The 17,061-nt window shown below is 43.0% G+C and overlaps 2 protein-coding genes across 2 annotated transcripts in view; one reads left to right on the forward strand and one right to left on the reverse strand.

Moving 5' to 3' along the window:
- SUCLA2 (succinate-CoA ligase ADP-forming subunit beta) overlaps positions 1-4,510 on the reverse strand; it is a 23,815-nt gene extending 19,305 nt beyond the window's left edge. Inside the window, exons 1-2 of the mRNA XM_065678239.1 lie at positions 4,329-4,510; positions 2,767-2,950 (exon numbers count right to left, since the gene is read on the reverse strand). Of these exons, the coding sequence (XP_065534311.1) occupies positions 2,767-2,950; positions 4,329-4,415 (271 nt within the window). The 5' untranslated portion in view covers positions 4,416-4,510. The remainder of the gene's footprint in view (positions 1-2,766; positions 2,951-4,328) is intronic.
- On the forward strand, positions 4,414-16,321 carry NUDT15 (nudix hydrolase 15). Its single transcript, XM_065677155.1, is given in 6 exon segments — positions 4,414-4,685; positions 13,372-13,635; positions 13,637-13,678; positions 13,771-13,866; positions 13,868-13,959; positions 14,888-16,321. Coding segments are annotated over 6 exon segments (912 nt in total). The 3' UTR covers positions 15,034-16,321.
- Positions 16,322-17,061: the final 740 nt, after the last annotated feature.

Here is a 17,061-nt window from a genome sequence, read left to right on the forward strand (position 1 = left end):
TCTGCTCCCTTTAGGATATTTTAGTCTTTAGCAGAAAAAGTATTTAGTACAAGAAAACTGAGGGAGTGGAGAGGAAGCAACCTTTCTGGCTTCCAGACTATTTCATCTAACTTCAGACCTTAAGATAACTTTGGATAAAATTCTAACAAATTTCATCATTTTTGTTATTTAAAGAATATTTAGCGCACTATTCTCACTAGGCTGTAAGACAATCTACAACATTCCTATGCCTCAGCTTGATTCTACTACAACCAGCTACCTCACAGTGATAGTAATCATCAGCATGGTTAAGCTTTGGCTTTATTCATGCAACGGGCTTACACTGATTTCGCTACAGCCACAGCTAAACTACAATAATCTCTGTTAATAAGAGGGTTGTGTTTGCAAGGAATTGGATAAAAAGTTACCCATTTCTAACTGAAGCGAGGCATTTGCAAAAGGAAAGAAATTCAATGCCAAAACTCAAGTTTACAGAGAGCAGGTTTCTGACTAAAGGTTATCAGAAGCATGTGGATCACCACTAGGAAAACAGAGCAAACAGTGTTACCTACTGCCTTAGGGAGGGTTTAGACAAACATGTGAAAAAACAGTTTAACACCTAAAAAGAAGCAAAAGATTATCTACTGGCAACAGCTCTTACATAACAAAAATAAACAATGAGCAGGTGGACCAAAAAAAGTGAGATTTTTTTCATTATGCTAGAGATTGGGTTTGTTTTTAAAGTACCTACTAGAGGTACTAGTAAAAAAAAAAAGGGGGGGGGTGGCAAATGGTTACAATAACAAAGAAATCCAAAACACTGGAGCAAAGGATAATGTGTCACCATTCAGAATGAGTTCTGGACAATGTTTCAGCAATGCCTCAAAAATCAAGCTCCTTCACTGTGTTCTCCTTTCGGGAATTCATCCCTTCCTCTAGTACCAAAGAAAGCCACAGCACCATAGTCAAGTATATGGCTGAAACTGACAGCCTGGAATTTCTTTATTCCAGCTTATGAAGGAAGGCAAACTCATGTCCTTAACTTCATTTTTCTGATCCCCAATAACCTGCACAGGGTCACATACTCCTTTATCTGGAGGCATACCTACGACATCACATCACATGGATGAGACAGTTATAAGCCAGCAATCAGACACACCTGCTTTGCTACAGGAACCCTCTCTGAACAATACAAAGGAATCATGACCTTTGAGTTTCCCTGCTCGCTACTAAGAGCCACAGGCAAAGGCTGCCTCATTTGCCACAAAAGTAGTAGTTCTGTGCAACATATTAATGTAAGCAAAGGGGTATGTCCGATTTGTGAAGTTTAGATTACGCTACAATGCAACCTGAACACAAGGAGCAGGTCCGAATTTTAAAGCATTCCCAGAAGTATTTTAACACCTTTCTTTAATACTAATGAAGTTACAATTTTGTGTCAATTATTCTCTAGTGGGAACAAGAGAAAGAAGGCATGCAGGCAATACCTGAATTTCTGGGACATCATATCTGAAAGAAAAGCAGCTTTTCCATTCCTTTCTACATTACAAAGCAGCCTACCTTTTTTTTCTAGAGCAAGTTATCTTTTCCAGACTTGATTTCTTGCCTTGAAATACATATGAAGCTGAAATTAATCTTACAAAACCTGTAACCCTATGAATCACTACAACTGTAACCATTTGGAGGTGCAAGAGATTTAGGCATTTGCTTATGAGAATGGAGTACAAGTAATATCCTTTATTAAAGCTGTGTGACAACCCTACTCATTTTTTCCAGGGAAGGGGAGCTTTAAGCCAAAAAAAAAAAAAAACAAACAAACAAAAAAACAGTATTAATGGCTCTAACAACAGAAGCAACTTCTATATCACATCCTAATTAAAACAAAATTTTACTAAGACACACAGTAGGTAAAGTAGCAAATTAATAATAGGCAGTCAAGACCAAAATTAAAGCTCAACTCTGAATACAGTATTTAAGCACCAGGCAAAGGAGACTGGATTCTCTTCCATCAACAAGCCAGGAATTTAGCATATTAACTACAAGCCATTAAAGTTCTCCCCTCCTGCATGAGGCAGCTGCATTTTGCCAGAACAGCACATTCACAAAGGTATAGGATTTTACTTCCACAGCCTGAAGGCAAGTATGCTTTGCATCTTCTGTTCTATACGAAATCTTGGACTACAGAAACCTTACCTGCCACCACCACTGAAGCTCTTCATACAAGATCTCCTCTAAATTTGTTTGAGAGCAAAAAGACATCAGGATCTGTAGCAGAGTCTACTGCTCATCTCAAAGAGGTCTGTGCAGCTGTATTAGTCTAGGCTAACACAATTTATACCTGCCCCATTCCTTCTAAGTGAGACTCACAAGTTACTGGAAAAGTATCTGCAGCATTCAGGATATGGCAATGATAATGCTCAAAATACATGTTCACAGCCTTTAATGGAAGTAAGAACAAGTTCTTCCCCATTTCAGGGTCACAGTTTAGCTTTGTAAACAAGTCTGAATAAAGACACTCTCACAGTTAAGTAAAACTAGGTCACTTAACTGATTTCACTGTGTGAAAGCACACTGCTTGTTCTCTGAGCAATCCTAAGCATTAGAAAACATCAGATTAAGATAACGTCAGCTCCAAAGTAAATACTCAAATATACAAGAAAGTTGCTTCAGAGGAGAGGTTCTCTTTAAGAGATGTTCAGAACTCCAATAAATGTCTTACCAGGAAAGACAGGAAAAAGTAGTTACACCTTGTATCAATCCCATGCCTAAATTGTGTATGTTCTATACCTATTTCTTTTGCTATTTTGTAAGCTTCGTCTGGTGTCTTGGCAACTAGTCCATGTGGAACAGCAATGCCAGCCTCCTGCAACAGTCCCATGCTCATGTACTCGTGTAGCGACAGACTCCTCTGTTGCTGTTGTTGCACCTGAAATCCATGATTATTGAGTATTCCTGGACTTCCACCAAGTACCTGAAGGAAGAGAAAAACAGAAAACAGAAAAACAAAACGAACAAAGAACATGACTCTGTTGGGGAAAATTGCCATCTTAACTTAGGTTAAAAACCCTATATATTAAACAAGTACAGTTTAGTGTATTAATGAAAACACCTGAACACCTAATCCTAAACTTGTTGTACATTACCCTTCCACATTAGTCATTCATGTCAGGTTTGGTACTGGGGTTTGTGAGGGTTTACTAAGGCAGTGGGAAACAGCCAGTGAGGCTGCTAGCACTGACAGGATTAAAACACCCTTGCGTATTTAGCTACCATTTAAGTACTTAAAGGAATATATCTGTAGGGAAAAGAACCCTGAGGAATTTTGGAAGTATAAGAGAACAGAAAAAAAACACACAGAATAGGTAACTCAAAAGTTCTGGTAGACTGCCTCTGTCTGTCAAACTTGGGAAGCCTTGGGCAAGAGGGGCAGCAGAAACAAAAAGAAACTTGCATCCATTCTGGGGATTGGTTTGGGGTTTTTTGGTTGGTTGGTTGGTTGGTGGGGTTTTTTTTTTTAATATGTACCACTGGCACAAGTACCACAGAAATCAGTCTGTACTGGGACAGTTTTAACAGACTGGATGTTTAAGGTTTCATTTTAAATAAAGTAAGCATGCAGACAACACAAAAGCTTTACTATGACATTTCAAGCTAGCAAATCGACAGAGCCTATTTAGCCTCTAAAGCATTCTTTCTGCAAACAGGAGGCCCCTTCTTTGGCATGAAACCCAAGTGAGAAGTGCTGACTGCTGTAGCTGCTGCTCCTGGCACTGACTGACCAGTCGGGCCTTGAGGCTGTGCGTAACACGAGAGGGGAACTCGAAGCGACCTTCCCCCATGTGTGGAAGGAGAAGAGAGTCGTACGGAGCATATGTTACACACTTCAGCCTCCCTCGTTCTTTGGTTTGCACTGTTTTTCTGGTATTCTTCAGCCAAAAACATGACCATACCCATAAGCCATTCACAGGAAACAAGGGCAGAGACTGGGGAATTGCGAGCTGGAAGAAGAGTCTGCTGACACAGCCCTATTCATCCTACGAGTAAGGTGACAGCGGAGATGGCAACGTCGGGATTTCTAAGCCAAGTTAGGTAGGCGGAGTTTGAAAAGGAAGGAAAAGGGGACCACGCACTCAAGACCTGCCACAAGCAAAAACAGCGGCTAGCGTGGAACAGCACGTACACCAAAGGCAAGCGCCAGCCCCGCCGCCACGACAGGGCGAGGCAGGGCAGGACAGGACAGGACGGCGGCAGTGGGACGAGACGGCCGCTCCTCCCGCCATCGCTTCGCAGCCTAGGCCGGGCCCGACCCTGCCCACTCCGTCCCACCCCCGCTCCCGAGCGGCCGCTACCTTCGCCGTGGCGGTGCCCAGCGCGGCGCGGAAACCGCTGCCCCTCAGCCCAGCCGCCGCCCGCCTGCAGATCATGGAAGCCGCCATGGCTGAGCCCCTTCACTCTCAGGTGCCCCTCCCTAAGCGCATGCGCCACCACCGAGATGGGGTGGAGGGTACAGAGGGAATGGGGTGGAGCAGGAAACGATGGCGCGACTCCCCTTCCTCAATGACAAGCGCCGGCGGCGCAGGAGAGCAGCGACTCTATGGTCTCCGAGGGCCCCGCCCGTGCCCGATCGATTGTGCCGCCCCCTGCCGGGGCGGACTGAGGCAGGGCGGGCAGTTAAGCGGCTTCCCGATCTCTTGTTTTCCAACGACGTTGGTTTTAAAAAAGCGTTGTTTTCTGACAGGGCTCCTAAAACCAGTCTGTAATTCACCCACAGCCGTCCCACCCACGTCAGTTTCAGCTGGCACTGTGTGTGGCAGATGGGAGCAGAGGGTCCCTTCTGCCACCATCCTCCCCCCCCCCAGTTCTGCTTCAAAATGGAAAAAATATCAACATTTTTACTCAGATTTTTATTTCCTTTTTTAATTATCATTATTTCAGGGTGTCTTCACGCAACAACTCAGACACATCCATTATGAATTGAACTGAAGACCCAGTATTTCTGGGCATGCACTGGCGACCTGCCTTCCCTCCCCCTGTACCAGCCTGTTCTCCCCATGACACAAAGCCCACGTGTGCCTCACACAGCTCGAAGCTGTGTCTCTGCTGTCACAGTTTGGTATGTGTACATTCAACACGGTGGCCTTGAGTCACAGCGGTAATGAACCCAAGCAGGGGACAGTCGTCTCTGCAGAAACCAGGGAACAGGCCGTGTGACTCATGAACAAGGAAAGCTTCTTCCTCTAAAAAAAAAACAAAACACAGCAGGAAAAGGGTAGTGGCCTGGGCAACCGGAACGAGAACTGTCCTCTACCAATAATGAGGAAAAGTGCAGTTATTTCCGTACATCATGTGTGTCAAAGCTAGATCTGATGTGAAGGAAAGACATGCTGGAGCTGTAATTCTCCTGAGTTTTGTAACTGGAATTATCCAATAACCAGAGGGTTTGCATTTTTTTGTTCTGAAACTGAAAGTGCACTATCATAGCTTCTCCTTGGGCTAGTATTGCAAAAGAGTTACCATGGTTCAGTTACTTTGCTTCAGGTCTTCTGATTTCGTAGTGTTATCCCTACCCCTCAGCACAGTGCTTAGCTTAGCTCTGTACCTCTTACATTCAGTCATGCAAGGGAGGACTTCGTGTCACTGAACCAATAACCAGCTGCAACATTTTGACAGACCATCCAAAATTTTCTGGTACAGCTGACAAAAGACTTCCTTCTGCCAAAAAGGGCACTTACACTTTGTGCTGTTTCTCTCTTCTGTACACACAGTGGCTCTTTGCTAGTGTGTTGGTTTTGGCTGGGGTAGAGTTAATTTTCTTCACAGTAGCTGGTATGGGGCTGTGGTTTAGCTCTGTCCTGAACACAGTGTCCTGGGTTCACCTGTAGCAGTTATTTTTATCCTTCCTAGATGTTTTCATTATTGCTGACCAGTGCTTACACAGAGCCAAGGCCTTTTCTGCTCCTCTCCCTACAGTACCAGTGAGTAGGCTGGGTGTGCACAAGGAGTTGGGAGGGGACACAGCCGGGAACAGCTGACCCCAACTGACCCAAGTGATACGCTGTATGATATGGCATCATGCTTATCATATACAGCTGGTAGAAGAAGAAGGAAGCAGGGAGACATTCGGAATTAAGGTGTTTGTCTTCCCGTGTAACCATTATGTGTGATGGAGCCGTGCTTTCCTGGAGATGACTGAATACCTGCCTGACCATGGGAAGCGGTGAATGAATTCCTTGGTTTTCTTTGCTTGCATGCATGAATTTTGCTTTACCTCTTAAACTGTCTTAACCTAAGCCCATGAGTTATCTCAGTTTTACCCTTTTGATTCTCTCCCCCATCCCAGTACAGGGGGGAAATTAGAGAGAGGTTGCTTGGTCCTTAGTTGCCAACTGGGTTTAAAGCATGACAGTGCTTTTTTGGCGCCCAGCATGGAGCTCAAAGGGTTTGAGATAACAACAGATTTGGTTGGAATGTGCTAGAACGAATATATAGCCGTTACTGCTGTTTAGCTATTAATTGGCAGGCTCCTATGCTTGGCATGGGACTTAGTTGCCATACTGTATATAGACTACTGCTTGTTTGTGGCTGCTTATTGCTTTTGCTGCTTGCTGTACTGCTTATCATACTGTGCTGTGCCTGGGAACATTCTGATAACAGCAGTGGCCATGTGCCTGGGCTGGCTGATGGCCATGGCACCGCCACTGCTTCTGTACTGCGGAACTGGCTGGAACTCCAGTGTGAACTTGAGTCAAAGGGACAGTGAACTGTGGATGAGTCCACAGGTGTGGAACAAGTGTGCCTCAAAGTGGTGATGGCCGTGGATAAGTCCATGCCACAGAAGGTATATCCCTGGAGAGACTGTGGCTCATAGATAAGGCTCTACGTGGAAGGTTGGTTAAGTGTAAGATTCAATGTGAGGAAAAATATTTTGTTTACAAAAGTGACACTTCACACAGCTAACCTGTGGAGAACCTTGCCATGCATGCTGCAAATGATGGAAATCTATATAGGCTTGAGTAGAATCTTGTAGGTTTAAAAAAGAGAAACCAGAAGAGGGTTAGTAAATACACAGAAGTCACCTCTGCCTTAAGAAGTCACTGAGCCACAGATGGCTGGAGTAGTGAAAAGCCCTGCCATGATTTCTTGCTTATTCTAATCCAGACATCCACTCTGGACTGCCAGATACTGTCCTAGATGGATTTTTGTCCTCAGCAAATGGACACTTTTATATTCTTCTGTCTCAGTCTTCCCTGGGATTAAATACACCTGGAAGTTTCATAGAAGTTGGAGTACAATCCACCTCTGCCAGGCTATGACTTGTCCAAGGTCATTTAAACTGTTAATGGTAGCGCTACAGATAAAACAGAATTGTCTCACATATACTCATTCTGATGACTTAATCTTGTCTGTACACAGCAGAGCAAAGAGATAATTAACAACCAATGAAGACAGTAGAACTCTCCACAGGACAGCTGTAATTTGTCCTATTGCTCTTGCACACCATTATCCTCTATGAATCATTGTGAAGGCAGTGACCACTTTTGGGTTGACAGCATATCTTGATGACAGACAGTACTCTTAATGGAACCAGGCATGAATGATAATTCCATCACTGATATAAAAATGAATATTCCAGTATTTAAAAATACAGGAGTTCATGATAGTCAGTGAAGATTATAGGAAACAACATTTGGGGTTTTTGCTCAGCTAGGCACTTTCTGAAGTACAATATTAAAAGCAAGGATTTTCTGTTCTATGATAAGAAGCTATGTAATGTAGAAAATGTCATAGGTCTTGTAAATTCTTATATGAAAATGTAATGAAGAATTGTTTGGAGTTCATTGTGAAGCCAGGATTGTGCAGGATGATGCAGACTGTAAATTTATAATAAAGGTAGGGTCAGGGCATAGGCAAAGTTAAAGTAAGCTAATTTCTTCAGTATTTCCCTTCTGTCATTTGGAAACAACTCTTTCTTAAGTAGAATAATTTGTGGAAAGTCCAGTGTTTCAGCTACAAGTGAGCAGTCTTTATTTTTCTTTACTCAGTATCGTCCATAGCTTCATTGTTGGTCACTTCATCAAATCACTAAATACGCTGACAGACAGGCCAATGACACACTGGGGATGCTGTGAACTCTTGCCTACTTTTTATCCGCAAATAGAAGTTTTCTAGCAGTATACTATTTGACTGTGAGAGCCGTGGAAAAAGAAGAGACCAAGTTTAGATGCAAAGCCTGGAAAGGAAGTCAGGCCACATGAGACTTGACCACTGACCCCATCACATCAACCCTTCTTTCTTTTTCCTCCACTTCCCAAGAAGTTCAGACAGGAAGGTCAAATTAATTTCTTCTTCTGCAGTGAAATTTGGATAAATATTGTGGCACTGAACTATGAAATTGGTCTTTATCATCGTAATACACTGACTGCATCTTTAGGTCTGAATCCTATCTAAGCTTTGGAAATCAGATCAGAGGTACATAGCTCAGGGTTAGTGTTCAACAGCTTATTGTTCATGCTAAACTAAACTGTCTATTTGCAGGTAAGAATCAGTGCAAGATTACTACCACATAGGACCTACACAAGTACTAAAAATTAAAGGTATTACTTATTAGTGTTTTGTTGGGGATTTTAAAGAGTTGGAACAAAACCTGTTTTCTCACCCATCTTTCATTTTTCTTTATTACTATGAAAATGCATTTTGTAGACTTAAGGAAATTCCAGATGAACACATACAAAATTTCAAATCTGTTATAAACAGATAGGAAAAATTATTTTACAATTAATATTAATTATTAGTATGAAAGTGTATTTGCAATTGCAAAGAACAAATATCAAGGAAATTAAGTGAAAAATCTCAAATTATAAGGCGGCAAACTAAAGCAGAATAGTTGAATTGTCAAAAATGTAAAGATCACAAGAGTTGTTTGCCACATGTGTAGATGGGAGGGGGGGAAAGCCTGGATTTAGGGATCAAAAGATAATACATTTTTACATCTTGGCTTAACAAATTGCGTGACAACCTATTGAACAAGAAACTCTTGACAGCTATTCTGTGATGTTTTACACAAGTACTGATAAGAATATATAAAATACTCAGACATATCTTGCAAGGATCTGAGTTCTCAAATTTATGTGAGAGCAAAAACAGTCTGGTTTACTGTAAGTGGGCCAGACTTGATTGGATAAGCCTGTTTTCTCTAAAAAATCCAAAACACTCATTGCACAACATCCTAGTAGAAGATACAGCTACCAACTTCATGCAAGACTCAGTTTATAAGCATGTTGGTATTTATTCCTGTTGAATCAGGAAAATTTAGTGATTCAATCTAAATCATAGAGCCTAAAAAAATTGCATTTGGTTTCTCTCCTTGTTTTGCCTAAAGCAGCTACTCTTTACATTTGGACTGAATATCAAAAAAAAACAACCAAAAATTAAACGTGTGCTTAACATTTGCATTGGCACTTCCAAGTGTAAATCTTCGCACCCTTATTAGTATATGTATCTTTAGTGTAACGTCATACAAGCTTTAGGAGAAAAAAAAGTCTCAGTCATGGAATCAGAATCAAAGAATCAAAGAATTATAGAATCATAGAATAGTTAGGGTTGAAAAGGACCTTAAGATCATGTAGTTCCAACCCCCCTGCCATGGGCAAGGTCACCTCGCACTAAACAATGTCACCCAAGACTCCATCCAACTATCCCATAGGAAAAAGCTGTAGTTTATCAACCTTTCCTAATTACCACCTTTCCTACTGTTGAAAGTGGCATAGCTAGAGTGATGCTCTAGCTATATTTACCTGGTCAATGCAGAACCACAGCTGCATAAAGCATCATCATAAAAAAGATTCTGGCACATGACTGAAGTCAAGTATCAATAGTACAGCCTAGCACGGAAAGGGGACAAGAGCTTCTGTCTTAGAGAAGAGGGTGCAGCATCCTACCATGGCAAAAAAGGCCAGGATTTTCACCCAGAAATGCAGAGACTATAACCTCTCTTTCCATCATTGCACCTCAGAGGCAGCAGATGCCAGCTCATTAGATCGTGTCTTGACTTTACTATGGTTTTGACTGAACAGTCATTTCTGGTGACTTAACTCCCTTGCTGATACTGAACATGACAACAGCAGATAGTCCTGATTTCTCAGCTGTGAGGCAAAACTACCTCCCAATTCTATCTGACAGCATCTTAAGGAAAAGTAAGAAGGTAATTTAAGCTGAAGGGACTGGAATATGCCATGTGAGGGGAAATACTCAGGTTGTAACAGCAAGCCTTTAAAAAGCTCCGTGCACAAAATGGCACGTGGATTTACTGACACTAATTTGAATATATTTTCATCCTTTGATCACTGACCATCTTTTTACTCCTGAAAGGCCTTTTTTTCTCAAACCTAAATTATATTCTTCCAATGTATCTCCTAGAAAGAAATGAATAGGTTTTGCTGAAATTACCATCAAAAGTTGATACACAAAGATGACATGCTGGAAATTTATGGCATTAATATTTATGCTTTAGTATATTTGCAAAAACTAAACCGAAGGAATCAGAAACTGCTAAGCAACTTCAACTATAGCTGGTATCTCCACAGGAAATACAAATCATCCACACATACTTAGATTTCTGTAGCACTGTATGTGCCAGGAGATCCCAAAGGACTTTACAGCTCCAGGTCTCTCTAATTTTGCAAGCTTTGTCATCCTTTCTTGGCTTTAAGGACATGAGTGGTCTTTAAATTAGCCTAATTTCTGATACTAATTTCTATCAAGCAGTAACATTACAGCAAGAGATGATTTATGGCAAGAGATCTGATGATTTAATGGAAGCATAAGTATCACAGAAATATTTCTGCTAAAATAGAAGTGAGGAAACAGTTAACAATGTTAAATTTTAGATTTTCAGTATTAGGATTCAGGGTAACAACCAGCTGCTTGAATGCAAGTGAGGGAAAATCCATCTTCCAAACTCACGTTTCAGTCCGCCTGCCAGCAGGACTTCAATGCCATGCACTGCTGTCCTGCATGACAGCTTTGCAATGCAAAATATTTAAACTTAATCCTTATATCTTCCAGTTCATACTTGTGCTAAGCAAATGTGAATATGCAGTAAATTCCACAGCCAGGGAACCACGTGTGAGATTCTCAGAAAGATGAATGTTTTCTGGTTGTGTAGTTGCTTTTCAAGCAGCTTTTGTACATTGTGTTCTTTCCTGGTCTTGTTTCTCTCTGTGTTCTTCTTAAGGAATGGCTGTATAGTCATTTTAATCTGACATAAATCTGGCCTATTCATAACATGGTTAGTCCTGTCACTCTTGTTCCCAGATGCTCTTACTTGCTGCCTCCTTTGTGCCAATTCAATCACTCACGTACTTGAGCTGTAAATGGTATCAGGGAACCCATCCTGCCAATAAATTAGATCTTTTCCCAGTTTGCTGAGTCAGGTTTGGCTTTGTGCTGTTTAATCTGATCTAATTCTGTCCCATCCCCTCCCTGTGCTGCCTACAGCACCCTAGAAAACAAATCCATGAAAAAAAAGTGGGGCATTTTTTGAAGCTGGATGAGTTTACTCATCCAGTTCACTGCACAGTCACTTCAATAGCAGCAGCAGTATGAGTAACCTTGGGCCTGAAAAGTAGATGCCTCTGCTTCCATAGCAGCCTGGACACATGCTGGTTTGAATACACTGCTTTAGCTGTTCACCTCACAGAAGTACTTTTCTTCAGTATGTGTCTGTTCACTATCAAACTCATAAATACTGGCCTATACTTAGTTCATAGTCTGTGCAAAACCTAGTGTATGCCTAAATAATTCCTAAAGTGAAACAGAAGAGATTCAGTCAACAAAATGCATTTTCATTTTATTTTCATAAGTATTCTTTACATTAATGACCACAAAAGTAAGATGAAAAAACCCTGAAACTATTAAATACAAACATCTGTATAAAAGCATTATTTGAAAATCTTCCTTACAAAAAACCCCCAACAAACCTATTTTCAAGTCCTGTGTGTACTTCACATCCTTGTGATCAATAGGATGGTAGAGAGAAAGGGAAAACCTTAGCCTACTGAAAAGTGTTAGTTGTTCATAAAAATGGGTTTATATTCTACATGATTATATATTTGTAACAAATTGTATACTGCTACCATTTTAACAAGCATAATGACTGCATATTTACAGTCATAAATATTTTTGTATTTAAAAAGATGGGTAGAATGACTGGCCACCCTCAGACTCGTTTGTAGGTGCCATTTGGTACAAGGTACCGGAAAATGGCATACACAGAAAGCAGAATGTTTTCATTGTTCGGATAAACAGTCTCACAGTGTTTTAATGCATTCAACCAGAATGAGTTTAGTGGGTGAGAAGCCTTTGATAAGGCTTTCGTAGGATCACTGACATCTTAAAATGTAAATACAGAAGTGACATAACTGACTGATGCTTAACCTGGAGATAAGGTACTCCAGCTGTACAGCAGGGCAGATATAAAGGAACAAGCTCGGTTTACAAAAAAATCAGTTGGGCAATTTGCCCAAGATTCTGTTTATTTACTGATGTCAGTAATTCAGGGTGTGGGCTGACACTGCAGCTAAAGAGTGCAGCCAACTACCACCAAAGGGCAGCCTTGCTCCCAGCCTGCCCATGCATGGCCTCCTGCTTCCTTCATGCCCACACTGGGACTCGTCTGATGCCGCACTGAGCCCATTCAGGCAGAAAAATAATCCCACAAAATAAGTACTGATTAATCTTCAGCCAGTTTGGCCCCGTGGCTTTCATAAGGAAATGAAAACAGCCGTACATGCACATTTTAAAATCTTACAAAAGAAGAACCTCTATTTGAAAGTCCTGCAAAGGAGTAATAGTTCATACCTGCATTGTGATCAACAGGCTGGGGAAGGTCTGACAAACTTTACAGTTGTTGCAAGGAACATGAAAGTTTGTACCTTGTATTCTACGTATTTGTGTAATTAAAATAAATGTGAAAACGAAGGGATTATTTGGTGGCTGAAATTTGGTTTCTTGTCAGTCAGGAACTGTCATTCTGCCTCTGGAGCTCTGCTTAGCCAGGGTTGTAGCTTCTTTAACAGTTTCAGAGGGGACTCCCCGGTACCAGACTCTACCCGCAGATACTGCGGGCTAACTCAAGAAGGGGCACTTCTTAAGAGGAACACATTCACAGTCAGAGACCCAGCGGCACCCTGACCTCCAAGGAACTGAGCTGCGTCTTCTCCGGCTCTAGCTGCCCCTCATTCGCACAAACGCTTTTCCAGACCTCAGGGGCCGGTCCGTGCGTTCCGAGGACGAGCCCGCCTGGCGCAGGGCCCTGCTCCGCTCACAGCGCAGCCTCCCTGGGCACAGCGCCCCCTAGCGCCCCGGCTCTGATCGTTCGCTCCCCCGCGGCAGGCCCGGCCCTCAGTGCCCCGCGGGGCGCGGGCTCCCCCCAGCGGCTCCGCCGCCGTCCCCTCCCCAGGCACCGGCCACCCAGAACCGGACGCTGCCCGGTTGGCGGAGCCGCGCCCCGCCCGCCGGGCCTGAGCGGGGAGGAGCCTCCCGAGCGCCCACGGCTACCACGGGCGAGCCGGCGCGGCCGCCGAGGCCAGGAGTCGGCGTGGGGGTGGTGATCACCAGCGCCGCGCAGCCCGGCTGCGTCCTCCTGGGCAAGAGAAAAAGCCGGCACCTATGAGCTCCCCGGAGGCCACCCGGAGTTCGGGTAGGAGCCCCGAGCTCCCGTCGCACGCGCTCCGCGTGGCCCCGCCGGTAGGCGGCCGGGCCGTGCCGGGCCGGGCCTTTCTTTTCCCGCAGGGAGAGCCTGGCCGAGTGCGCGGCCCGGTAAACGCTGGAGGCGGCGGCGCTGCGGCTGCGGAACGTGCGCTCCGCCTCCGCCGTCAACGCGCTCTGCAGCGGCGCGCCACCAGCACGTCACAGTCCTCATGAAGGGCGAGGCGGAGCCGGGCGCCGAGCCGCGCAACCGCGAGCCCGAGAAGAGCGAGGGTGAGGGGCGGCACCGGGGGGCGAGCCCGTTGTAGCAAAGCACGGCTCGGAGCGCGGTCTGCGGTTGGCCTGCGTGGGCACCCGCTGTGAGCGACCGAGGGCAGGGGGGGGCTGCAGGCACCTTTATTCCGCAGAGCTCAGCAAACGCTCCCTTATGGTAGGGTCAAGACTTAGGAAAGTAACGGATTTAAAGTAACCGTGTTGGTAATTTCTGTGCAGTCTACCCAGACTTGCAGAGGCGGAACCGTTACATCACAGAATAGTTCGGGTTGGAAGGGACCTTAAAGCTCATCCAGTTCCAACCCCCCCTGCCCTGGGCAGGGTCACCTTCCACTAGACCAGGTTGTTCCAAGCCCCATCCAACCTGGCCTTGGACACTGCCAGGGATGGGGCAGCCACAGCTTCTCCTGTTCCAGTGCCTCACCACTCTACCAGTGAAGAATTTCCTCCTTACATCTAAGCTAAATTCTAAATCTCCCCTCTGCCAGTTTAAAGCCTTTCCTCCTTATCATATCTCTACATGCCCTTCTAAAAGGTCCCTCTCTAGATTATTTGTAGGCCCCGTTTAGTCATTGGAAGCTGCTCTAAAGTCTCCCTGGAGCTTTCTCTTCTCCAGGCTGAACAAGCCAAACTCTCTCAACCTGTCTCCATAGGAGAGGTGCTCCAGCCCTGAATATCTTCATGGCCCTCCTCTATACTCGCTCCAGCAGGTCCACATACTTCTTATGTTGGGGACCGCAGAGCTGGAAACAATACTGCAGGTGGGGTCTCAGGACAGCAGAGGGAGAGCCACCTCCCTTGACCTGCTGGTCACACTCCTTTTGAATCAGTCCAGGATATTGTTGGTTTTCTGTGTTACAAGTGCACATTATTTCATTCTCTGGCTTTTGCTTTTTTTTACCTTTTTTTTTTTATTTTTTCCCTGCAGGTTGGGAATGGGTTAAGTGGGATGAATTTCCTCCAGCAGATGAGCTGTTCTGGGCCTTACTCTGTTTAACAGAGCAAGGTTACAATCCCTTTACAGAAGAGCTTGATCATCTGAAGGGGTACGTGGGAAGTCACCAACTGGGGTAAAAAATAATGGCACATGATGTAACAAGCAAAATGAAAGACCTGCTTTTTGGTGTAAAAGAGAAAAGGACACCTCATGTTCTCTCTGCCCATCTGAATATACCACCCTTTCCAAAGCCAAAAAGTTGCCAGATGTTTCAGTGCTTTGACCGTATTTCATGTGACAATTGTCTCTCATTCTGCAGCTATTTCTAGCTGTTGTGGTTAACAGTGAATGTTTTATATAAATCTCAGAGTGTTTTATTTGGTTAATCTTTATATGGATGAGCAGCAGAAGTCAGAGAAACATACTCCCTTGGTAACAGTTGCAGCATCAGGCTCAAGAGAACTTTTATAAGACAGTGTCCTGCTTTTTATGTAAAACTTCCTTGTGTATCATGCTGCTTTCCTTATAATTGTAAATACATAAATAAATAATTATAAATCCTGGACCAATTTTTAAACTTAGCCGTGTCTTGTAGCTTCAGTTAAGATACTGTCATGAACAAAAGTCATGTTCTACAGACAATGGCCTCATTCTGCAGACAGCAGTATATACTTGAAAGAGTACTACAAACATGAAAAGCATTGTCAACATTAATGATGAAAGGTTTATTGCAGGGGGTGAAAATTCCCCTGTGCTTCTTGCCACCCTCTTTCCTCAGAGTTGTTTGCAGCCTCAGTTACATTAAAATTTACCTGAAGAAGTGTTCCAGATCTCTACGGTTGATCTTAATTTCTGATCAGGTTACTAAACTCTTAATAGTTCAATTAGAACTATTAGAACTGGAGAGGTGCCTAAAGCGTTCTGCTAGGCTGAACACAAATAGGCTGACACAAATAACATTGCACAAACCAATCTTGATTGATGGGTGTAGCTCTACAGTAGACAGCCATACTTTGGGGCTAAAGAGGGTTGCAGGTGCTAAATAGCACAGGAGGTGTAATTCTGTATGGCTACTGGATTTGACAGAATTGTTCATTTTCAATTTGATGTGATGAAATGATTGAACGTAGGCAATGAAATGGTATACAAAAATTTGTGCAAAACCAATGATTTTCATTTTTCTAGCATCTGTAACCAGATTTGATTCTTTTCCAGCTGTAGTTCACTAGAACATCAGCAGTTCATTTTAGGATATGACTTTAAAAAAAAAGAAAAAAATCACTAATTGCCTCATTTTTTTCTCTTTGGGTTTCTTTTAAAACACAGGTTTTGTCTGTTTCCAACATAACTGTTGTACAAAATGTTCTGAGATACCTTTAATTTCTTTTGAATAAAACGTAAGCACAATATTAAAGATTAAAATTGTCTAAAATTATGAAGTGACTTGTCAGTTCTTAAAATAAATGAGCTTGAATGGTTTAGAGCTCAGAGATGGCTCTTTTTCCTAAGAAGCAGACAGAGTGACACGAGGTGTAAGGATGCTGCTTAATTACTGCAAGCCTCCTGCTTAGAATGTGAAGTATTAACTACATGCTACTTAGGACATATTCTTTCTCTGAAGTGAATAAAGAAGATAATGTTATAAAGCAGTTTTGAAATGGCAAATATCACTGAAAATTCCTTTACCGCTGTATCGTTATAGAAAGCTTATTGTTTTCTATTCAAAAGTGGAGGTTTTCTTCTTGAAAGCAACTTTATGTACACTGAAAATTATTCCATTCAGCTGTCAACAAAGAGGCTGTAGGAAGAGTTGACAGATGTCCTGCCCATCTGTCTCAAAGAATAAAGGGGGGAAAAATGAAAAAGATATTACAATTATTTAAGATGATCTAGTGCAATTTTAAATTTTAGAAGGCATCTAGCTCCTGATGGGGAAACAGGGGTCACTGTAGAATGGTTTGTCATGCAATAAATATTTTGATACGATTAATGGTTATATTCATTCTATCTGTTGTAAATACACAAGCAGTTACTGAAATGAGGACATGAACAGTATCACCATATGTCAGGGCTTCTGCATCCTTTCTAAGTGGACTAATGAAACAACTACAGTGCACTACTGCAATCAGCTGTCAGCAATCCCTAACTTAAGTAACTTGGTTTGT

The sequence above is a fragment of the Lathamus discolor genome, chromosome 4 (assembly GCF_037157495.1).
Source record: "Lathamus discolor isolate bLatDis1 chromosome 4, bLatDis1.hap1, whole genome shotgun sequence".
NCBI lineage: Eukaryota > Metazoa > Chordata > Aves > Psittaciformes > Psittacidae > Lathamus > Lathamus discolor.